Consider the following 24701-nt stretch of genomic DNA (forward strand, 5'->3'; position numbering starts at 1 on the left):
TTTGGTCCCATCATTTTTGATCCGCAAACAAAAACAGCGTAGCAGAGAGCAAAATGTAGGGACACGCGATGAAACTCCTAAAAGAAAAACTCGTATTACAAAGAATTTGGTTAACAATTACTGTATTTTGTAATTAAAATCATTTTAAGATAACTTTTTTAATATGTGATTTACTTTTTTTACAACAATTTAATTATTTTGCTCTCAAATACTGTATGTTTGATTAAATAATTTAGACACAAAATGCATGGTATTTTAGCATTTCCGGAAATCTATTGATTAAAAAATGCAACATATTTGTTTTACAGTGGCGACTCATGCCGGACATTCATCAGGTGGAGAATGTAACCAGTCAAACTGCATTCTGTTTGATGTCATGCCGAGATGCACGTGAAGTTTCATCATAGTTTCAGTAACGTAGTAAATGCTACGCTATGATAAGGATCAAACGCATTCCAACTGTTAGCTTTCATATAACGTTTATGTTTTTACTGCAGAATAAATCTAAATTCTGGTAATACATGAAACACAAATGCTTTGGCCTTGGTTTCTGTTTTGATGGTCGTATGGTTTCTGGTCCATTTGGATGGGTTCAGACTGGGTTACTGAAACACACATGCACAAGACACAATACATTACTAGATTAAGTGCTACACCTGTGGAACTACAATATGTGTGACTGATGAAAGGTAAACAATAAAAAGCAGTTTCTAATACCTAAGCTCAAACTCTTTGCCCCATTGTCCTCCAGGGCTGAGTGCTCTTTGCCTTCCTCTTCATGCTCAGGTACCCTACTGTAAAAAAGCAAATAAATAAACTGTTGAGAAAACCTAAAATAAAGCCACCTAATGCAGTACAACTTTAATGGTCTCAGCAGTTGTTTGAATTTTAATGTTTAGCCAACTTTAATTTGTTCGTTTGTGCAAGGCTTTTCTATACCCAACTGAAAAGATAAAGGTTTTTATTCAACTTTGTTATATTATTTACATATACTCTACTTAAGACAGACCAAAACATTGGTCAAGTAACTGTTCAGACAGGTTGTGTTAAATTAACTCTAAGTAGTAACATTAACTGTGTCATGGCATCAAACGCTAAAACAGTAATCCTTTTAAGTAATATTAACAACATGCTTTGAACTTTCAAACAATTGTTTAATGTAAAATTGTTTGTTTATATTACACCTGCAAGTTGAAAAAACTTTGACAAACACTTGAGTATCTAAGCCCAATCAACAAAATAATTCTTGTTCGCTACATGTTTACATTCAGTATATCCAATTCAGTATATAAAATAATAAATGTACTCTTTATTCTTGTGAAAATGTGTTACTTTATTACTTTTGTTGGGAGAAGATTAAAATTTGTATACCCTGAAGACACACCTGGTCATTGGTTCCCTCCCCTCTAGCCTCTGCCTTGTCTGTGTAGCATCCTCACATAAACTGATTTCCTCCTCATCGCTGGAGTCTCTGAAACCCACAAATATAGAACTAAACTGTACATGTTCTATATGTATTGATGACACTATTCAGTCCAGTCTCAAAATTAAAACAAAAGGCTAATTAAATAAAAATATAAATTACTGGGGTAAATGAGTTAATAATATTAATCATGTTTTTCTCTAATACAGTATTTCTTAAATAAACAGCTGTCATTTACCACAAATAACATGGCTAACTCAGATGCTCTCAGCAAGGCTTATTTTGTGTTTATTTTAGAATATTTCATGTGTGTCTCATGTTTTGTCATTTGACCTACAGCTCTTGCTCTGCATCCTGGAATGTGAGGGCCCCTGAACAGATTGCGCAAATGTTTCCAATTAGTTGAAAACATGGGGAGCAGTAACAGCCTGTAAAAGTAGTCAGTTATTTTGGGAAATGATACCACTGATAATTTCTTATATCTGTTTAGTCAAAAATCTGACCTGTGCAGTGAGCGGTAGGGCAGATATGCACTTCATTTTCACAACCTCTTTTGTCCAATACCTTCCCACATGCCATACACAATTCTTCACTGATGTTCAGGAATCTGCTTATGATACCTCCTGGCAAGCTGTGAAAAGGTGCATTTTATGTTTTACATTATGCCGTTTTGTTTAGTACCGTGGCCGCATGTGTTACCACAGTTACTGTACTAATTTTAATCAAGACATAGATTACTAGAACCTCTGTTACCTAATAATATGTGCCAGGTTTCATTACTGGCAAAGTGTCAATATGTTTAATTGTGATTGTCTGACCCACCGTTTGAGCAGAGTTTGTATTATGCCATTGTCTTGCTGGTCCACCCTGTTTCGCGTTATAGCTCTCAGTAAAGCTTTTCCTAAAGACTGACGCTGAGACAGAATGTGACTGTGGAGATACCAGATCCTTTTCTGCAAGACACATATGAACACAATATGCTACTATTTTACACTTTGACAAAATGCATTCCTGTAGTCCTGGTATTACATGGTGTTAGCAATCAAACCAATATCATGTTACCATGTGTTTACCTCTTGTGGCTGATTTTTAAAACTATGTATTTAAACTGTTACAGACCTGTATTAAATTTTTAATAATGAAATATTAATTGTTAAATTTTTAAAATAATTAAATAATAATATTAAAAATATTAAAGGCACAAACAACTGAATCTCTTTTAAACACTGACCCAGTTTTAATTTTACAAACACATTTCCACACATCAGTGCTAAGTTTCTGTCTTAAGATGACTTGAACAGAGATATATCTGAATAGAAAAGAATGTTATGGGGTGGGTACAGGGTAAACTGCCAGAAAAAGCTGTCTTACTTTTTCTCTTTGAGGATGGTATCTGGCACAAACAAACCTCTGTAAGCGTTTGACATATCCACCAGCAAACACAATAAACAGAGTGAATCCATAAAGAAGACCTTTGTTTGAAGAGGAGACAAAGATCAAGCATATAACCAAATAAAGAGTAAATGTGTAAATGCATCTATTGTTTTTGCTATCTTTAAACTGTAATGACTGTCGTAAAAACATAAAAGAAGTGTAGGTGCAGTTCTGAATAAAGCTGTGTCCGTTTTTTTGAGAGTGGAGACGACACATTTTCCTAAGTTTGTTACATTCACAGGTATACTCATTACATTACCTCAGTTGTTGATCAGCTGAATTAGTAATTTGGTAGTTTGTTTTTGTATTTCGGTCGGTAATGATTGGCTCTCTGTCTTCTAAAATTGCTAACAACTTGGCAAGCAAACAGGTTGTCTGTAAGATATCTGCTAAAAAGCTGTTTTACATACCTTCTAAATCAAAGACTCCTTTAATATGTCTATATGACATCTTTAAGGAAACGTCTCAGAGACGTATTGCAGATGAGAAAACAATCAAAAAAACTACATCATGCAGATGTAAATGCAGACATCATATAGACACATCTCCGAGATGTATGTGTACTATCAGTAACAACAAAATCTTCACATTCTTAGAATTACAATGGCCCTGACAAACATAGCAACAAAATGTGTACCTCGTAATGTACTGCAAGTTGCTTTTTGGTCTACCAAAAGGTGTAAATATAAATGTGAGTATCTTAAATACAAGTTAATTAACTCATATATGTAGTTTTAATTTTGGTAGAAAGTACAGCTCACTTTTAATCCAGGTGCTATTCCAGTCTTGACCACAAGAAGTCACTGTAAAACAACCCTTTACTGAAGTTTTAAAAATTGTAGCTGTACCTATAAGCATGTATCTCATATAGTCTGGCTCCAAGGGCTTTATGAGACATTTTTTGCTGAGCACAGTGATGTTTCTTTTCTGCAAGATGTCAATTGAGGCCACAATGTCCCTAAAGATATCAGAAGCGTATCCAGATCCGTTCACCTGTACCGCAACCACTACAGGAGCTGGAAAGTAAACATACAACAAACAAATATCAATATGCAAGATGTGATTTTTAATTAATATCAAACAGCCATACTTTACTTTAAATGTAACACTAAACATGTAACACTTTGTCTTGTTTAAAGGAACAGTATGTAGGATTGTGGCTAAAACTGGTATTGCAATAACAAAACTTGTGGCTAAAACTGGTACTGCAATCACCCAACTAGTGGCCAATACACAAAATGACAACATAAACATCAGTTGAGGGCTGCAACTCCACTTTTTAAATGACAATATCCTGGCCAGACCACTGTTGTCAGTGATATAAGTATTTGAAATGAAAATGATTTCTAAATGTCTAGTGACATATCAGGACCATTTTATGATTAATTGATATAAATTTCTTACATACTGTTCCTTTAAATATATGTACTGTAATGTAAAAAAAATGTTATAGCACATTAAGTTTGCAGTTTCTCTATAGTATTAGGCTTCAGAAGGCATCTTTATTGAAACTATTAAGTGATTTTAAACTAACGTACCTTTGGTCACAATCTCGCTCTGAGCGTGGTGGTGCACCAACTCAAACACCCAAAAAACAAGAAGGTCTATGGCTATCAGTATACAGCTCATAGCCATATACCTGAGCAAAGACAACACCTGACCAATCACAGCCCGTCTCTCACTTACAGTCAGATACATAGAGCCTGCAGGAGACACAAGAGGCAAATACTCTTTGGTTTTAGATGAATTTATGTCAAAATACCACTGAATTTAACTGGACTATCTTCCATTTTTAAAGTTGCTATGAGTTTGCATTCTCAATGATAAACTATAAGATGATTGCATTTCAATATTTGCCTTCTCCGTGCATCTGCAACCCCATCAGAACTAAGCAGAATCGCATTTTAAAGCTGATGTTTTATTTCACTTTACAGTGGTCTGAACTTTAGATTCTCTATCTGTCATACTCTGAAACACATTTGATAAAGTTGCTCTTGTGCACATTAATCTTTCTCCTTAAATCACTTTAAACCTCTTAGCCTCCTTAACTCCATAAACCATATATATCATTTTTATATCAATAAACATTCTTTCCTTTCTTCCTTCCACTTTGGCCCCATCACCCCACACCATCTATCTACAGTCCCAAACACGTGCACTCACAAGGCCTGATGTAGGTGAGAGTTTCTTTGTGACTGAGGGGAAGTACTGCCGCTTTGCCCAATCTGGAGAACTTCCTGTCCAGTTCAATAAACTGATCTGTTATGTAGACGTTGTCAAATTCATCATTATGAAGGTACTTATTTTTATACAGAACAGCCCTATTTATGAACATAGAAAAGGACAACTTAGGATCACATGAATAAATATATTTAGAGTATTGTGCAAAAGTTACATAAATGAACAATTTAACCTGTCTGTTAGTAATTTTTATTTTATTTAAATCTGTTTTTATTTTGTTTGGTCATATACGTTGCTGAATTATCTAAAAGTATGGTACTGTTCAAAGGTCTATACGTCGTAAATATCTATACTTTATGTGACTATATACAAAAACATTTTGATTTTGACTATTAATCTAACATGAGGTACGTACTGGAGATACATGAGGAGAAGCAGAAAGAAACCCATGTATGCCAGTAGAACCTTGAGCTCCTGGAGGAGACCCAGCTCCTCGGACACCTCCTCCATGATCCCCTGAGCAGCATCCTGCATGGACTGACTGCTGTTCTGATGCAGGTCATAGTGGATAGAGGCGGAAATGTTGAATTCGAACCCCTTCTTAATTCGATCAAATGCCGTAATGGTTGCTAAGGGAAACAACATCAGTTTATGGAGTTTAGTGCAAAAATGGCAATGAAAGAAATGAATTTTAAAAAGCCACAAATCCACTAATTACAACAGAAGGGTAGCCAATTTGAGGACAGTGTATCAGGTACCATATACTTCTTGCAGAGAAACTGAAAGTCTTAGATGACGCATATAGAATCACTTCATGCTAGTACATCACTCAGAAGCTTAGAAGAGCTGAACTTACGAAAAGCCAAAGCAGCCTTCATGTGGTCGCCGATATATGATGGCAAGATGCAGAAAAGTTCTCCGACTGCCAGAAAAATTCATCAAAAGTTGAAAAAATTATCTCTTCTCAACAAAACTGTACAGGAGTTTATTTAATTATTTTTCTATATATGTGATACACTAAACTGTAAAAAATGTGCTGTAGTTATGCACACTGTAAAAATTAGCTGTAATAATGCCGCTGGTTGCCAGTAACTTACTGTAGAAGATAAAGACTGAAAATGTTTCATGTTCATTTAACTTTGAACAAACTGTTGCAAGTAAATAACATAAATGTAAAATCTACAGTAAGTAACTGGCAATTTCTACAGAAAACAGTGCAGCTGTTTGCCAGTAACTTACTGTAGATTTAAATGTATGTAATTTACTGCCAGCAGTTTGTTCAAAGTAAAATGAACATTAAACATTAACACGTTTTTGTCTTTACAGAAAAAAACTATTAATGAACAGCCTCATGCAAAGCATTCTGGGAACCAGAAATCCTCACCAACCTTTTTCTGTTTTTTTTCTTCCGCTTTTGGATCCCAGAATGCTTTGAATGAAGCTGTTATTTTAGTTTTATTCTGTAAGGATAAAAACTTGTTAATGTTTAATGTTCATTTAACTTTTAACAAACTGTTGTCAGTAAATAACATAAATTTCAATCTACAGTAAATTACTGGCAAACAGCTGCCAGTAATATTGTAATTTATACAGAATTTTTTTAACAATGCAACCTCAAAAATAGTGTATCTTTAAATGTTTAAACTTTTGTAGACAAAAAACATATAACATAACATATTATTTTAAATAATTATTTTTCTAATACTTATACTTTACTTATAACGCACCAAATAATGCAGAAAAAGGCCATTAAGAGCCCATAATAAAATCATCTCAGTGTGAGATCTCAAGAACCTGCTTGATAAAATCAAAAGTAAATAAATAAAGTGAAGCACCACTATAGCCTGATTTAATTGCCCCAAGGGGATAAATAAAGCTCTAAACTCAAACTCAAAATGCCACAAGTAAATGTTTGCAAATTCCAGGCAAAGGGTGTCTACTTTGAAGATGTTATAATATGTTATAACATGGTTTTGATTTATTTTGGATGCTTTTAGTCACAACACAAAATCCCATGGTTGTGTTTTTCCGCAGTTTAATGAGTATACTATTATATAAAGTGTCTAAAAGAATAAGTGTGTTTTAAAACTTTTGGACGGTAGTATAGGCCTATACAGCAAGCATATTGGCTTGAACTGTGAGAGATAACTACAGTATCCCTCAACACTTACAAACTGCTCCATCAGTAATATACAACGACAAAGTAAACACAGCATCATTCCAAATATAATAAAACCAAATGGCTGTGGCAGTAAAAATAAACAGGATACTGTAAATTACAGTAGGAATCAGAGCACCATGGCCATAAGGCTTCCTGTAAGAAGAAAAATAAGAGGGCTCTCAAGGGTCTAATCATATGACTGAGAGTCGCACCACGTGCAAGACCGCAGAGAGGCTGAAATCCATCCAGGAGGTGGCATAAGAACGAGAACACAGAGAGCAGCTCCATGCAGTCCTCACGGGCACCATCAAACAGCGTAGTGCACTTCTTATGTGGCATACCTACTTTATCATTACACAGGTCACCGATATTCACCAAAAAGTGCATGACATTTCTCAGAGTACCAGCTGAAACACAATAAGATGGGGAGAGATGCACTTATGCAGTTTTTTTTAAAACGCTTAAATCGTCAAATCAGTGTACAAATGATGTTAGTGTGATGTCATCACAGCATGATTGGCCCACTCACCGACATGCCGCACAGATTCCGTCAGTGTGCTGATTAAGTTTTGTGCTCGGCCTGCCATTGAGTAGGCATTCCTCGTTATCGCTTTAATCCTATTCAGGGCCGCTGAACATAAAAGGTTTTTTAGAGATCGACAGATATACAACAAATGCCTATGTTAAAGTGAACCATGGTTAGATGGCTCAGAAGTGTTGAGTGTGTGATTAGAGGTTAAACTAAACTAAACTATTATTACATATAATTAATTTAAAGATCCCAAGATTTTCAGATGTGTTGATAAAATCAGTGATGAGATAAATGGACTCACGCAACAGCGGATTTCTGGATTGCTGTATAAGTTGCTGGGTTTGATTCATGACCAGTTCTGCACCACAGATTACACTGTCTGCAGCACGTTCAATGTTCTCCATTGTGTTGCTCACTGGGCCTTGAATAACCAAAGTACAGATGAGAAAAAGAAAGAAATGTGTGCCCTTTCCTGAGAGAGAGAGAGGGAGAGAGAGAGAGAGAGAGAGAGAGAGAGAGAGAGAGAGAGAGAGAGAGAGAGAGAGAGAGAGAATACATTTTATTAGATAACTTTTTTACAGAAAAATACTTTTACAGTTACGTACTGTGTTTTGCCAGGACTAATGAAAACCACATACAGTATTTCAGAATACAGTAGCAAAGGTATACTGTAAATCAAATGTTTAAACGTTCAGTTACTCGAGCACAACATTGGCAGCATCAGCATGACGTTGGTTCGCACGCGGTCGGAGAGACCCGATCCAAACCCGGTTACCGCGGCGAGGATGCCGGTAGTGATGACGCAGAAGCTGATGTTGTGGTTTTGGATAAACAGTGCTGTCATACCGTACATAGATGCGAGGAATAAACCCAGAGCAAACCCACAAACACTGCGCTTAGCCTGACGCGTCGCCCTTCTACGGCGCGTGCGCGATTGTTTTCTAGGAAAAGTCTTTAGAAAGGTTTGGTTTGCTGCTGTCATCAACGCCATCCTGAGTCAGGTGAAGAGAAGAAAAGTATTAGAAAAGTATTAGAAACCAACACATCTTGAACATGATCAATCGTTTCTCATACTCTTAACTTACCTGCCTAGAGTACAGTAAATCGTGATGAGGTATAAACTGCTCCTCTATGAAAAAATTAACAAATGTTGGATCAAAGTTTGTTTCACTTAAGCATTTCTACTACGTTAACCATGTGGAAGACTTTCTGGTACAGTAGCTGTTTTTATATAAAATCAATGAAATGTTGTAACTGACTCGCTGAACGGCATCTTTTAAAACTGATTTCTTTTGCAGTGTTTCGCACAAAGGATCCCCAAATCGTTTCCAGCGATGGCGAGTCTCAGTGAAACCAATGGAAGTAAAGCACCACACACAAGTGAGTTTCTACTTGTTTTTAGAAATAAAAATTAGTTACAGTGACATTAGATTTCATTAATATCGTAGTTTTTTGTAGCTTTGGAGCAGGTGAGTAAATGCATTCTGCCACTCACTGTTCATAAGTTCCTGTTTGGCCCAATGTCAGACTTTCCTGTAGGCAGACGTGTGGTGGGCGCCGTGTTTGGTGCTCTGAGTGGGGCGGGTGAGTAGAGCTGCAAACGCTGGTTGTTTTTGTTACATTTATTATATTTTAAATTTTACTTACTTATTTTTAACATTAATAATTTATATAAATCATTGTTATATTAAAAGTTAATTTAAAAGTGATTTGCTGTGAATATTTACTGAGAAAAATTATTGTTTATTCTTAAAATGTGGTACATCATTTAAATTGAGTGAACTGATTTATAGACCAATTTAGAGTAGACGTCACAGTTACGTCACTGCAAGCTGCGCGCGCAATGCGGTTGCAGAAAAACAGTGGAAATTAATTAGACACGAGTGAAAAGAGCAAGATAACTCACTGGAAAATGTCCGGTTGTGCTGTTAAGTGTCAGAATAAGAATGCCAAAAAAGATGGCTTTCGTTTTTATAGAATACCATCGTCAAAGACATCATTTGAAGATAAACGTAGGTGTTTATGATTACAATAAGCCCTTAAACGGACAGAATGGAGCAAGGAAATCATCTGGAAATCTTTTAATAATTAGAATAGAAATTAAGTAGAGAAGATGTCCGGTGTTCTGTCGAAGTCTGTTCCCCCCATGTGTTTCTTATAGCGTTTTTATCATGTTACAATTATAATTTATTAAGAAAGAAATAATAAAAAACAGGAAAATTATGAAATATTTAATAAACGCTATTATATATAATACATGATAGTATTGCTTTTACATGTACTTTAGCGATTCAGACTGTAAAAATATTTGATTTAGCAAAAAAGAACAATACATATACATTACATACATGCATATCAGTAGCCAGTGGCGGAGTGGCAATCGGGAGAGTCGGGACTTTTCCCGGTGGGCCGGTAGTGTTTTAAGGCTGCGAGGGCTGGTCTGATAATAGCCGTGCTTTCAGTCTTTAGTTATGCACTCCGGTCAAAATGTATCTGGCCGCACCGCTCTCTCTATCAAGCCCGTCTCCCCTGGAGTTCTATCAGCCAATCAAAAAATAAAGAAAGAGGCTACACAACAGCCAATCAGAAAATAGGACTGTTGTATCTGGGTAAGATTTAATGCAACAACCAATAAAAAAGCATAGCCCGCACACCCACAGAGGAATGGAGCTCCGAGCATCACTTTGAGCAGCACATAGTAGTGATGGGATTTATGGCTCTTTCAGGGGATCCGGATCTTGGCGATCCGTTCCTTTCAAAGAGCCGTTCAAAAGAACGGCTCATTTGGCTCTTTTTAAATATTTAGTCAGTTTTAAGAAGCCAGCTTGGGGGCATCTCAGTTTATCCTGTAAAACTGTAAATAATCACTGGGAGGAATGATGAGGTTAGATTTGTAGTCAAATCATTAAAACTCAGATATCACACACCAATATCTGAGTTTGAATTATTCTGAAATATTGACCATTACCTCATTTGTCGTGTGTAGACTATATTCCATAGGGTTGCACAACATTAGACAGTGACATCACTATTTTGGATTTATCTGTAGTACAAAGTGTGTGTATGTGTAAAGCTACGTTGTCTTATGTTATTCATACAATACCTACTCACAAATAAATATCAAAAACAAAGCCTGCTGCAATGAATTTCTGTGCAAAATAGCTTTTACTACAAACACTTCCACAATTTAGAATAAATAAAATGGAAATGTCTACATACAGTCCAATATTACTACTATTACTAATGTAAACTTTGCAAATAGGACATCAGCCCCTTCAAGTCTTAAATGAACAACCCCTCCGCTGGGTGCGCCCCTCCCCCTATAACTGTTCTGTCTCGCGGAGGAGCTAATTTGTGTGCATCTGTGTGAAACACGCATAGGAAAAAAAACGACAGAAAGAACGGCTCCCCTCCAGCCGCGACTCGGCTCCCATCGTTCATGTTTGTGAGCCGTTCAAAAGAATCGGTTCGTTCGCGAACGTCACAACTCTAGCACATAGTAAGTCTGATCTCCTGTTTTAATGTTACAACAAATGCACAACTTTGACACAAACAATGACAACTTGACTGCTGTTGGAGAATGTTTCCCAGATAATCAGCATCAGTTTTTCACGAGTGTCTGTAACTTAGCCAACAGTTTACAGCCTGTTTACTGACAACACCTGCTCAGAACACGTAAATTAGTTTAAGCCTCGTTATATTTTCGTTATCACACGATGACTGACATTTTGTCAAAGAAAATATCTCTCTCCAAACAGGCTTAATAATTTTATAAGCAACTGCTTTGCAACCAAAGTAAGCTTTAGCTTACCTAAAACTAGGGAACTGTTGACTTTAAGATCTTTTAAATAATAATTATTACACTTGGTATTTCATGTTGTTTTGCAGTCATTTTATTGTAATTTTAGATTTCAGCATTTGCTTATTTACAGCGAACCATTTTCTTTTTTTTAACCACAGAGGGCTGTTGGTCTATGAAATTTCCCGGTAGATTTTTGGGTCCCACTCCGCCCCTGTCAGTAGCCAAGCCTTTTAAACTTTTTATCTATCTAAAAAAATAAACGTAATGTGATTAAAACGCTATAAGAAACATTGCACTGAAGGGAAACATAAAGGAATCAGACTTCGACAGAACACCGGATCCATAAAAATCACGGTTTAATGCTAAAACACTTCACAACCCTACTGCGGAGCAGTCACTTTCTGCAACCAGTTTGGCTCCGCCCACAAAAAACGTCATCTCTGTTTGCAAACACGAAATTGGTCTATTTTAAGGCATGATCGACTTCATGCGGCGCCGCGAGAACCGACAGCCGGATGACGTCAAAGTACCGCGAGAATGATTCAAGAAATCATATTTCGTCTCGCGATACTTGACGTCACCCGGCTGTCGATTCTTGCAGCGCCGCATGTCGAACAAGTCTATTTTGTTCTTGTATTAAGATATATGGAAGCCGAGAGAGGACATGCACTATTATTATTTTGCTTGCTTGTTTTTGGACGGCGTGTCTTACTTACAATATTGTCTAATTTAGCTTACAGAAACGTTCATTGTAGTAGTACCAGGGTATATTAACCTGGCTTAACATGTTTTTAAGGATTGTTCTTCGGACTCATTTACGGTATTGCCATGACAACAATACCACGTGTTGTTGTTGGATGTCTGTTTGTAGGTGAGTAGGCATTGTTTACATAAGCTGAAGATTCAACTAATTACATGTGTAATGTTTCTGGTATGTGTTGTGCAGGTGTATGCATTTTTTGTGGCATATTTTCATCACTGTTCCGCTGTTCAGTCCTCCTCATGTTTCCCAGTATGCTTGGATCAAAAGGTCGAACATTCCTGATGATTTTTGTCTTGCATAGACTTTACCAAGGTAAATGCTCAAAACATACAATTACACACACATTTTGATAATGAATAAACTGTGGCTTTGATCATTTACTTAACTTTAATTTCAGTAAAACATTAATATTTCATATTTGTCAAGGAAATTATATGGATACTTTTAAAAAGATTTCTAGAGGAAATATATTTTAATCATCTTTTTTAATCTTCCTTTGATTTAATTATCTTTTATTCTCTGCATGAATCTAGCCTTAGAAGCTGGTATGGCGTTAAAAAAGAAAGAAAGAAAGAAAGAAAGAAAGTAAATTATATGTATATGGCATGCATTCCATGCTTTAAACCTATCACTTGTCCCATTAGGACCCATTGCAAATATCCAGCATAATGTACAGGATGTGGCCTTTTCTATGGGCTGTAACATAGATCTGCAGATCGCACAGAGCAAGGTCATGTGGAGAATGGTAACAGAGCCTTTTGTAGACGTAGTACAGGAGATAGCGGTAAGTCCTGTGTGACACAGTTTAAATTTACTCAACATATTCACTACGCTATATACATTATTATTTTAATTTAATATAATATACAACAATACATGTTTTTTAACCAAATCCGGGAGGAACATGGCCATGTGATCCAACTAATCAGTGCAAAGAGGTCTCTATATATTGCCTTGCCTCACCTCGGCCCCAAGTTTTTTGCAGCATTAATCCACCACCCCATCGCATCATCTTCTGCTGGTACAGCTTTCCCAGTTAAAAAGGGGGGAATACTCTGGGTTTTGGCTAATATTTCGAGCTTGGAGCCCTCCCATTGGACAGCATGCCAAATATGCTTTATTTCTTTTATTCTTTACCCTATCCATTACATGTTAATGCAGACTTGTGGTTTATACTCAAAAGTATTACATAATTATGTGAAAATGGTTATTGTCATCTCTTTCCTGAGGTGTCAAATTCAACGCACCACAATATATGACTACCAAAGCTAAATACTGCCAGCTTGAAGAAAAAATCTACATATATCTGTTCCATGCATGTCTATCTGCTCAGAAAGACAGTGTGGAATTTCAGAAAGATGCTCAAAACGTGAGCAGGGAGTTCCAGAAAATTCGGGACGAGGTAATGGGTCAGTTTGGATATGATTCTTTTAGTAAGGAGTCTGTGCACACAGCTAACAGCACTCAGGAGGAATATGTAGAGAAGACTATGGCACGCTGTGATTGTGAGTGTTAATGACGTAAAAACAAGCTACTATTTTACTTATTTGGTTTTAGCTATATCTTCTGTATCTTCAACGACGTTGCATACTAAATGATGTTTGTAACAGATGTGGTCCAGGAGGGAATTGGTCGGTGTCAGGATTGGTTCAACAATAAGTGGGAAGAGTGTATGAATACCATTCAAGCCCCTCTTATCAACCACATCATCTGTGTACCTATGCAATTTAATTTCCTCTGTGATGTCATGAGAGGTACAATGCTGCATGCAGTCCTCAATAAGTAAACATCAGATTTTTTATTACATATTTAAATTTTTTTGGTTGTGTTTGTTTGTTTTGATCATCAAATATTTTTACAAACTCACACACAGTTTTATTTTTAGCTATCTATCTCTAAATTGTATTTACATTATCTAACAAGCAATGTTTAGTTTAGCACAAAAGGCCATATCTAAAATGTACATGATAAACAAATGCAATATTCTTACATTTTTTTTGTTTAGGTTTCCTAGTGTATTTTTTCTTAATATATGGGTTGTTTCTCTCTCAGTGATGTCACCGTGGTGCACAGAAAAGATTCCAGTTGAAGGAAACTTTGGCCAGACTTTCGACAAACTCAATTACTCCATTAATCGACTTGCTGAACACTTCACCACAAATGTAGTTTATCAGGTGCAGCAAACTAAAAATACTAATATCTATCTTCATGCTTTAACATGCATGGGGGCATTTGATGTATTAAGACATCATGAATCATGAAATGTACATAGTTCCAGAAACAGCAACCATTGAAAAACAACAAATGTGACAGACATACCCACAACTTTCACTCAACGAAAACATTGTCCGGTTGGCCTTTCAGAAGTTCGAGCAGCAGTCAGTGCTTGGAGTGAACATCCTCCAGGATTTTTCTAAGGAGCTGAGGCGCGTGTTTGAGGACAAGGCAGTCATTGCTAAGCGGATAGCTGAGGTGATTCGTATCCTCCTCTCCCTCACCTTCATCACTGTGTTCACCTCGTAAGTTCCTTATGAAGACAACAAAGTCATCATAACTCATCAAAAAGTCGTTTAATATAGATTGTTTAATTTTCTTTTCAGAGCATTTGGATATGTCCATCAGTATTGCAGAGATATTCGCTTTGACAATGTCTATATTACAACCTATTTTAGGCAAATTGATGCCCGTAGAATGAGAGCAGTAAGTTACAACAATACACTTTGCACATTGTAGAGTCGTATATGGGTTAAAACTGATTTCAGTATCTGTCTAAGGATAAAAGATATTTGCTGCCACTGAAGAAAGCAGAGCAGGAGAGTTTGATCAACCCGTGGAGCTTGACTATCCACCCCAGCGAGCTCATGCCTGTGGTACTTCATATATCAGAATAGAAAAAAACTATTATAATATCAGACTAATGATAAAACGTCACCTTTACAGATTGATAGTGATTGTGAACATGTTTCCTGTGCAGATTATGGGCTTCCTGCAGGTTGTCTCTCTAGCTCTGTTTGTATGTGTTCTGCTTGCTTTTGATGGAATCCTTTACAACATATTTGACCTCATCCGAAGACACACTTTCACTGAGTACTCAGTTACAAGTAAGCAAAAACACAGGGACATTATTAAAGTCCTTGATCTTAAACATTAAGGGTGGATCTTTAAGGGCTCGTTATAGTTGTACGTAGGTCCTACAGCCCGATTTATAGTCGTGCGTAAGCTCGATGGCGTAGCTACGCCGTAGGTTATCCGTGCGTAGCCTGATGTGCACCTCGCAAAATTTTTAACAGCGCGTCAGTTCTACGCGGACCGCAAGCGCTGTGATTGGTCCATCAGAACCCCTCCCGTCAGGTAAAAAAAACGTGTCATAGGTATTTCCGTTTGCGACGGTGAAAACAAAGATGAGACAAGTTGAGGAGTGATTTAACTCAAACTGCAACCAAAGTCGCTGTTTATTTACTTCCATCATTGCTGGTCTTCTCAAATCATACACAACAAGTTGCTGTGTCTTCTTCGTTTGTGGGTTAACTTGCCAAGCTTTTTCTTCTTTGACGGTCGCGATGCTACTGTGGTTGCGCGTGTGTTTGCAGGTCGACGCGGACGACGACGCAAAAGTATTAATGAAAACCAATGCAGAACCTATGCCGTCGCGGCTACGCCGTAGGACCTACACACAACTATAACGAGCGTAGGTTCCGCATCGGTTTTCATATACTTTTTTGTACGCGCGCGCAGAACGTTGGTAGGCAAGATCCACGCGTGTAACCACAGTAGCATCGCGACCGTCAAAGTCTGCATAGAACTGACGCGCTGTTAAAAAGTTTGCGAGGTGCATGTCAGGCTACGCACAGGCTACGGGAACCTACGCACGACTATACATCGGGCTTTAGTCATGCCCCATAATGGTTTCTTCAGACGCATGCACGTTGTCGTGGTTACGCACTTGAACCGAATTAAACTTCCGGTCTGTAGTTTTGTCGTGTTGAGGAAAGGCACTTTTAAAAGAAATGCATTATAATATTAAGTTACTCCCCTAAAAAAGTAACTAATTGCGTTACATAGTTACTTTTCATGGAAAGTAATTCTTGCCGTATTTTTGCATTAAAAATAAGGCAATTTTTACATTCTCCCAGCGTCTATAGCAGGGGTTTCCAACGTGGTGCTCGCCAAAGTACATTCTATCTTAATTGTAATATTTATTTATTATTTTTTTATATTAGCTTGGATTGGTTTATGTATGGTAACATTTTAAACAATATTAAAACATATCAACAAGTGAAATATAAAAGTTTTGAGTAGATTATATCAAAAAGTAGCCCTACAAATTGTTTTATCCTTTGTGTTTTAGGCTAGCCCTTGCTAATAAAAAGGTTGGAGACCTCTGGTCTATGGACTACTTGTGGATTGGATTAATTAATGCAAAATAATGTATTTCTGTTTCCAAAGGTGTTCAGCATGCAGACATTGTAATTGGTGGGGATTCCATGTTAGCCAAACTTCTGCGGAAAACCATTGGTGCCTTCAACAGCTCCTCCAATCTTGATGTTCAATCCAGTAACTTACGTAGGTTATCTACCAATCTCTGTCCCAGAAATATTGCTTTTCTAGTCTGTAGCTCTGTTATAATTTGAACATGAATGCATCCTTTCAATGTTGACAGCTTTATATTACTTACAGTCCTCTTACTAGTCTTGATGTGGCACTTGCAATTGGTGTGGACGGAGTGTTATGTTTCCCAACAAAAACATTTCAAATTCAACTGGCAACTTTATGATGTTTCAAATGGTGGTGTTTGTTGACATTTGTTGGCCAGCATGATCCAGCCTTTAGAGATCACTCAACATCTCACTGTGTTTGTTGGAGCAGCCCATGTAGTCAGACTCATTTCTGCTGATGATTGTCTGAATTATTAAGCTTGTTGCTTTTTCTTAAAGGGGGATATCATGAAAATCTTACTTTTTCCATGTTTAAGTGCTATAATTGGGACCCCAGTGCTTCTATCAACCTAGAAAAAGTGAAAAAGAACAACCCAGTAACTTAGTTTTGGTAAACCATTCTCTGCAAGCATGTAAAAAATAGGTCATTGAAATGCACTATCCAACCACAGCACTACCATTTAGTGCAGAGATCAGCTCATTTGCATTTTAAATGACACACCCAAAATGGCATATTTTGCTCACACCTACAAAGTGGCAATTTTAACATGTTATAATAAGTGAACGGTATGGTATTTTGAGCTAAAACTCTGGGGACACCAAATATTTATTTGACATCTTATGAATTGTCCCCTGTAAAACTTTTATTGCAAATATATTTGGCTTGTTTATTTTCCTACAGCACTTAGTACACAAGGAGCTCTTAAATGTGAGGCACACGATTTCTTTACTGGCTACCACAGGTGACCGAAGGGAGAATGATTCAGTCTGTCTCTTCTGAGGCCATGTGACGTCTTTGGTCTAGCTGCATGTTTAATCTGATCAGAGTTAAACTCTCTGTTTGTCTCATCCAAACAGACCTGATGTTGACCTGTTGGCACATGGCGTTACACCCACAAACTGGCTATTCAGAGGACTATTTATAACACACTGGCATGATGTGACCCAGGCACTCTGTCTGCCATTTATTTCCTATGTAACCTGATAAAGCAATAGCTTATTCTGATGGTTACCTTAAATAACTGTGGTATCCATGTCTAAATGTGATGCATCATCTGAGGTCCATTAGTCAAAGTAAACTGATATCATTATTAGTGCTTTTGTATTGCATATTGCCACCCGTTGTCACAATGATAAGACACTGTTATGTCTTGCAAAGGAATTTACGACAAATAGACTGAAACAGAGTTTACAACACAGACTAATAAAGAAAATAGTTTTAGTAAATAGTAAAGTGGTTTAATAGACAAAGACAATAGTAAGTACAATTCTGCAAATTTTTAAATTAATACAAATTTAAAGGTCACCTTATATGATAATTTCTTAAGATATTAAGTTTCTACCACTGATCTATATAAATGACTGGATTGCGCATAGAACGCTTGACGTAACTGCGTGAGGTGAAGCCAGCGCAGAGTTCGAGCCGCCATCTTGGTATACCCAATCGGCAGAGGGTCATTGACTTCCATTCAAAATCATGATCAAAATTTACCCCCTTTACAGCGTATCAGTTACACAAGGTTAATTCTTAGGATATGTGTATGTTAATTATTTGTTAATTCTTGTGTTATTTGCAATGTTTATCTTTTAATCGGGCAGGATAATGGATTTATAAAAAACCGTTAAGGTGAGTGTGTCTGTTGCATTTGTTAATGACACGGGTATAAATAAAGTTTTGTTTGACATTCAGCTACACTTTGACGGTCAGCGTTATTTCTTTAAATAAGTTTAGATAACATAATTACAAAACTAGCAAATTATTGCATGCACATACGGTACAAAGTATGATTATTTATATAGATTTCAGAATGAGCACGTTTATATTGTCATTAATACTAAATATGCTGCGGTCTGTCTGCTGATCTGATACTGTTATAAAGATGAATGTATAATAACTGTTTAAAACGCAAAATGTACAACTTTCAGTAAATAACTATTTACATGCTTTGGACGTTTGTGTTGTAATAATGTACAGGGTAACTTCACATATAAAAACGAAGACGAGTAAAGTGATGTTTTATCATTAAAATCTGATAACGTCCATTGATTTAATAGAACGTTTGGGTATACCAACATGGCGGCGCGGTGGCTTCACAAGTGTGACGTCATGCGCAATCCAGTCATTTATATAGATCAGTGGTTTGGTTTCTACAGATTTTCAAATGGTTTGGTTTGTAACAAACATCAGAGATTAACCTATGACACTGCATACTTATGAATAATGTTCATGAAACATGTTCAAGAATTATAGCCACGTTAATACTGTTTGTAAGAAACCAAACCATTTGAAAATCGGTAGAAAATTGAGCAAGTTATGGTTATTTAAAAGTACATGCACCATTTAACACAGAATGAGCGAGCTGACTGAGACAAGATGGCCGCCGGTGATGACGTTAGAGACTCTGCCGTAAGATATCTAGCCTTATTTATACATATCTATTTTCCCAGTACCCTTAGATTATTAGTTATGTCCCACATTTGTAAAAGGCCCATTTTTAGATGTGCAAGAAAAGTGCTGTTTTTGAGTGTGTCTCTTTAAATGCAAATTAGCTGCTTCTTCCCTTCCTGTTTACTGTTATCCATACTGAAAACATACACTGTTTTTTAATAAGACAATCACCTTACTTCACTGTTCATAATGAACATGTGGTAATAAATTACTTACAGAAGATTTAGAAGATTTAAAATAAAAATGATGACCTATCTGTTGTCTTTTGATGGTTGTGGGCGGGACCTGCACAAAGTGACATCAGTTTGCTCACAAAACAACTTGTCCCTTGAAAGTTTAAAATAACTCTTTTTATTATTACAGCATGGTTGTGTACACACACAGATGAGCCACAATTATGTTATTATGTGAATTTCTCATATTAGGTGACCTTTAAAATCAAATCATATTTACCTAAATTACTTCATACTGTACATTTTAAGCAGTTTTCTTACTAAAAGTTAATCGTAATTTTCGTGTTTGTGTTATTTGTGTTTAGATTGTTTGCCCCAACCACATGCCTTAGAACAGTCAAACTACCTGTGGATCTTCATCCCCCTGTTGCTGATGGGCCTTATGTGCTGTCTGCAGGTTTATACCAACCGTCTGCGAAGGGTCATCACAACCTTATACTTTCCTAAGGTAACACCACCTGACAGGATTGTAGATTTAGTTTATGGTGTGAACCATATTTTTTTTTTGACATCTATGGATGAACATTTTAACAAATAGGTCTTACACTCCACTAAACAAGTTTAAAGTCATTTGCTTCTGAGTGATTTATTTGTTTGGATGGAGAAGAAGGTGCTAGTACAACACGCTGCCCCGTAAGTATATCATTCAAATTGTTGGCCAGTCATAAACATCAGAAGCTCCTTATGATTTTCTTTGGCTAATGAGATTAAATGAGATTAAGGCAACTTTCTGTATGTGCTTGCACTTTCTAATGCTGATCACGTTTAGTATTACATAACCAGACAGGTGGAGTATTAAAACTACTACAGTAAAGGGACTTTTTGTAATATTGTATGGAATGTATTGAGCTAAACATCTATGGTGATTATCTTCTCATGCTGTGTCAAGGCTTTGCAGTATAACCAACAATGTAACACTATGTGTGTGAATAATGTTTATCTTTTGCATTTGGCAGATACTTTTATTTAAAGGTGCAATGTGTAATTTTTAGAAGGATCTCTTGACAGAAATGCAAAATAATATACAAAACTATATTATCAGGGGTATATAAAGACCTTTTATAATGAACCGTTATGTGTTTATAACCAAGAATGAGATGTTTTTATCTACATACACAGAGGGTCCCCTTACATGGAAGTAGCCATTTTGTGCCGCCATGTTTCTACAGAAGCTCTTAACGGACAAACTTTTTTACTAAGTTGTCTCTGGCGATGACATGTTTGTCCGGTGGTGGCTACCATAGCTTCTCTATGTGTTTTAAAAGCAAGAGGTGAGCAGTGGACTGAGCCTTTGGTTGCAATTTGCAACCTTGCCACTAGATGCCACTAAAATTTACACACTGCACCTTTAAAGTGACTTACAGTACATTCAGTGTATACAAATTGTTAAGTCGGTAGCAATGGTATACCAATTGAGGTACAGGAGCCTATAGTTGTCGTCTTACTAATTTTTACTAACAAATATCCAGAATTTTTGTGTTTTTATGTAAAAATCAATTAATGCATTTCTTTATAAAAAATATATCGGCACCATTCATAGTCACTGAATTTTACAAAGACATTTTGCAAAAGAATAACCCCAGAAGGAGAATATTTATTATTGTGCGGGCTGTTTTTTGTTGTTGCGCTTTTTGCACAGGAAGGCTAAGAGAAATGCCAATGGTCTCGCCTAACCAGCATAATTGAAACAAACATAAAGCACAATGACAGGAGAAATGTCTTTCCGATATCGCTTTTGTTTACTACTAGTTCTCCTGTAATAATAAACTATGTTTTAATTATTTTTTCTTTTATATTAGATGCGGTTGTATGATAAAGAATCATTCCGTTTCAAAACAATTTGTGTTATTTACATAAATTGGTAACAATTCAATAATGTACATTTTAGCAGTCGCTGAGCATGCTTTTATTTTTAGTGGTTCATAATTATTTGTAGTAAAATATTACTTTATAATACTGTTAAGCTTTAAACTCCTGAACACTCTGTTTAGGCTTGGGTTTCTTGGCTCAGATCTTAGGTGTGCAACATGTGCAAGTCCATAAATGAATGTCTTTTACAATTTAATCGGTTTGGTCACAATAACAGATTCATTTCAGCAAATCAAAAGATCGGACACAGTGTGCTGTGCAAATGTTGGAAACATTTTCACACAGACTTAGTAAATGTGTTCTCAAATGTGTGTGTGGTAAAGCACTTATAAGATAAGAGGGTTTTACAATAATAGCATTAGATTTGCAGCATTCGAGGGCCCTTGGGCATGCCCATTTCAGCTTTTGTGTTGCCACAACAAGTATCTCATTCATAAAGAGGTGAACCACTAACACATACTTTTCTCCATCAGACTGAGTCTTTTCAGTTTGACTTTACAGCCAAACTGGATAATATTGAACAAATCTTATTTTCGTTCTAAGTTCTAGTTGCACTAAATTTTAAAAGAAAGGTTTAAGGAGCCTAAGTTAGTATCTGTTGATCTTTGGGTAATTGCACACTCGCTGTTGTTTCCCGTTCTTTACAAAAAAATTCATTGCAAAAAATTGTGAAATGGTAATGTTCTCTTCTGCATGTAACTGGACGAAACCTACCTGATCACTATATTATTTGATCACTAGAGAGAAAAGAGACGGATCCTCTTTCTCTACAACCTACTGATACAGAAACAACTATCCTTTATCAACAGACAACGCAAACGGCTGAGGAATAGAAAGCAATCGTTTAAAACGGTTTGTAGGATACATTTCATCATTTCATATAAAAAATTGAATGTTTAAATGTGGGCTTTTATAAATCTAATTAGCAGGTTTAATACTTTGTTAAGTAAATTTGAATAATAAATCACATACATTCATGAATCTCTACTGTATCATATTTTGTGCACTGAATGCTTCCTCTTGTCTTCCAGGTGCAGTCGGTTCTGTTTGCCCCTCTGATGCGTGTGGGCTGTCGACTGCGCTGGTGCTGGGTGTGTGATGGGTTTGTGAGACAGAACCAGGCTGTGGAGTGCGGTTCTGCTGGCTGCACAATCATCTATTGTCAGCAATGCTGGAGGGACTTGGGCAGTATCTGCTATGGGTGCTCCCCTCAAAACCAGTGTGAACCTCAAGAAAGTGACTCTGATTCTGATGTGTACTATGGCTGTTAAGGGGCTCTGTACTTACCAGTCCTAAGCAGCAGACTTTATTACAAATAAATACATGATAATCCTCTGATTTATTTTTTTCTTCTGCCTTGTAACCAAAAGAACATGTCTATATGAAATATTTCATTAGTATTTTGTATAACAGTAATAATGTATCAGTATATTTTTTAAAGGGATAGTTCACCCATTAATGGAAATTAGGCCATATTTAACTCACCCTCAAGCCGTCTTAGGTGTATATGACTTATTTTTATTTTAGCCAAACACACTCAGTGTTATGTTAAATAATATCCTCTCTTTTCAGCTTTATAATTGGATAGTGCCCCATTTTTAAACCTACAAAAATGCATTCATCCATCAAAAACTAATCTTTCTAAAGGTGTCAAATAAATCTTTGGTGTCCCCAGAGTACATGTGAAGTTTAAGCTTAAAATTCCATATAGATAATTTATTATAGCATGTTAAAATTGGCACTTTGTAGGTGTGAGCAAAAATTTGTCGTTTTTGGGTGTGTCATTTTAAATGCAAATGAGTTGATATCTGTACTAAATGGCAGTGCTGTGGTTGGAAAGTGCAGATTAAGGGGTTTTTATATCCCCTTCTGACATCACAAGGGGAGCCAAAATTCGAGCAAGTTTGGTGGTACAAAATAAAATATAGCGCTTTTCTAAGCGGATTTAAAAGAGGAACTATATTGTATGGCGTAATAGCACTTATGGGAGTACTTCTACTTGGCGCAGTAACACCCTCCCTCTCCCATTATGAGAGGGAGAAGGGGAGCGGACTTTTCAGGCGAGTCGAAGTACTCCCAAAAGTGCTATTATGCCATACAATAGTTCCTCTTTTAAATCCGCTTAGAAAAGCACTATTTTGTGCCACCAAACTTGCTCGTATAACTACTCGTCTTTAATACGAAAAACGTTGATGTGTTTGTTCAATTCTAACTTTATCTCTGTTTGATACCATTGAATGAATGGGGCTAAGCTAAATGCTATCGAAGTGTCGCAGCGCGCTCCAGCGCTTACAGTACGTGCACACACACAGATGATAGAGATGTATCAACTCTTCTTAGTTAAGGTAATAACATAGTTTAATATTGAAAATGAGTAGACTATTCCTTTAACACTTATCATTTATTTTTAATTGGTGACGTCGTGGGTTGCCAAACTTAAGCCGTTTCTCAATATGCGTTCTTGTCTGTACTTGTGTTCTTGTGGACTTGTGAAACGTCATCAGTTGCGGCCCAAGTACTGTTCCAATTCAAAGTTCGCATCAAGCCCAAGTTCACATAAAATCCCCGGATGTGTTCTTGATCCGCCCATTTTATCGAGGATGCATCAGAGGAGACTTGTGTGGACTTATGACAGCGAAGTTTCCCAGAATGCATTTCGCGTCAGGAGTTCGTTCTTCCGAGTCTGAACTTGCAAGTTCGAACTACGAAGGACACAAGTCCGAGTTCGGCGTACTTGGTTTTGAGAAACGGCTTTAATTGTGGATCGGTTAAGGTCGCTTCACATTTCTCCACCTTTCAAGTGCCAACGCATGCGTCAGCCAATCAGATCGCCTTATGCAAATAACCTATTGCAAGCCAGCCAATTACGTTTATGCAAGATCGGAGCATGTGTTGCGGCCACTGTGATTGGCTGTTGGCCACGCTTCAGACAAGCCTCAGCCTGCGTCAAGCGTTAACGCTTTCTCCTGTGTGAATGTACCATAAGTTTTTCTTTCTTATATCTTCTAACTGTGAATTTTGTCAATGTTTTGAGGCACAGTGGTTTACAGATGTCCTTTTGACTAGCATAGTCATACTAAAACTATAAATATTCAAATTTGATTTAATGGTCACTTTAAATACCAGCTGTTGAAAATCCAGCGCTTATCTGTGGCAAGGATGTGAACCCGCCCGGGCAGCAAAGAGTTAAACCAAAGGA

General features: G+C 36.8%; 2 protein-coding genes across 2 annotated transcripts; one reads left to right on the top strand and one right to left on the bottom strand.

Annotated features, from left to right (window-relative positions):
* Positions 1–268: 268 nt before the first annotated feature.
* dcst2 (DC-STAMP domain containing 2) lies at positions 269–8797 on the bottom strand. Its single transcript, XM_065298146.2, has 16 exons — positions 8431–8797; positions 8033–8203; positions 7729–7830; positions 7412–7606; positions 5895–5960; positions 5454–5667; positions 5021–5178; positions 4396–4560; positions 3706–3873; positions 2795–2895; positions 2246–2376; positions 1927–2054; positions 1761–1851; positions 1385–1471; positions 718–794; positions 269–605 (listed from the first exon to the last, which is right to left on the bottom strand). Exons 1-16 carry the CDS (start codon positions 8720–8722, stop codon positions 505–507), a joined length of 2247 nt encoding a protein of 748 aa, XP_065154218.2. The 5' UTR covers positions 8723–8797; the 3' UTR covers positions 269–504.
* On the top strand, positions 8784–22832 carry dcst1 (DC-STAMP domain containing 1). The gene is made up of 17 exons (XM_065245482.2): positions 8784–8943; positions 9030–9111; positions 9190–9315; positions 12330–12404; positions 12480–12608; positions 12941–13080; positions 13630–13801; positions 13907–14050; positions 14349–14470; positions 14661–14815; positions 14897–14996; positions 15071–15166; positions 15271–15397; positions 16743–16859; positions 19939–20081; positions 22244–22354; positions 22534–22832. The coding sequence occupies exons 1-17, from the start codon at positions 8863–8865 to the stop codon at positions 22771–22773; spliced, it is 2160 nt and encodes a 719-aa protein (XP_065101554.2). The 5' UTR covers positions 8784–8862; the 3' UTR covers positions 22774–22832.
* Positions 22833–24701: the final 1869 nt, after the last annotated feature.

This window comes from Paramisgurnus dabryanus, chromosome 13 (genome assembly GCF_030506205.2).
Source record: "Paramisgurnus dabryanus chromosome 13, PD_genome_1.1, whole genome shotgun sequence".
NCBI classification, from domain to species: domain Eukaryota; kingdom Metazoa; phylum Chordata; class Actinopteri; order Cypriniformes; family Cobitidae; genus Paramisgurnus; species Paramisgurnus dabryanus.

What these genes read in the sequence shown, in the direction of transcription:
- dcst2 (XM_065298146.2), bottom strand. Translation starts at nt 8,722, where the DNA reads ATGGCGTTGATGACAGCAGCAAACCAAACCTTTCTAAAGACTTTTCCT. An exon ending in GCTGCCAATGTTGTGCTCGA is followed by an intron (nt 8,204 to 8,430) that starts GTAACTGAACGT and finishes TCTCTCTCTCAG; the next exon opens with GAAAGGGCACACATTTCTTT. An exon ending in GAAGGCTGCTTTGGCTTTTC is followed by an intron (nt 5,668 to 5,894) that starts GTAAGTTCAGCT and finishes TGTTTCCCTTAG; the next exon opens with CAACCATTACGGCATTTGAT.
- dcst1 (XM_065245482.2), top strand. Translation starts at nt 8,863, where the DNA reads ATGAAAAAATTAACAAATGTTGGATCAAAGTTTGTTTCACTTAAGCAT. An exon ending in TGTTGGATGTCTGTTTGTAG is followed by an intron (nt 12,405 to 12,479) that starts GTGAGTAGGCAT and finishes TGTGTTGTGCAG; the next exon opens with GTGTATGCATTTTTTGTGGC. An exon ending in CCAGCGAGCTCATGCCTGTG is followed by an intron (nt 15,167 to 15,270) that starts GTACTTCATATA and finishes TTTCCTGTGCAG; the next exon opens with ATTATGGGCTTCCTGCAGGT.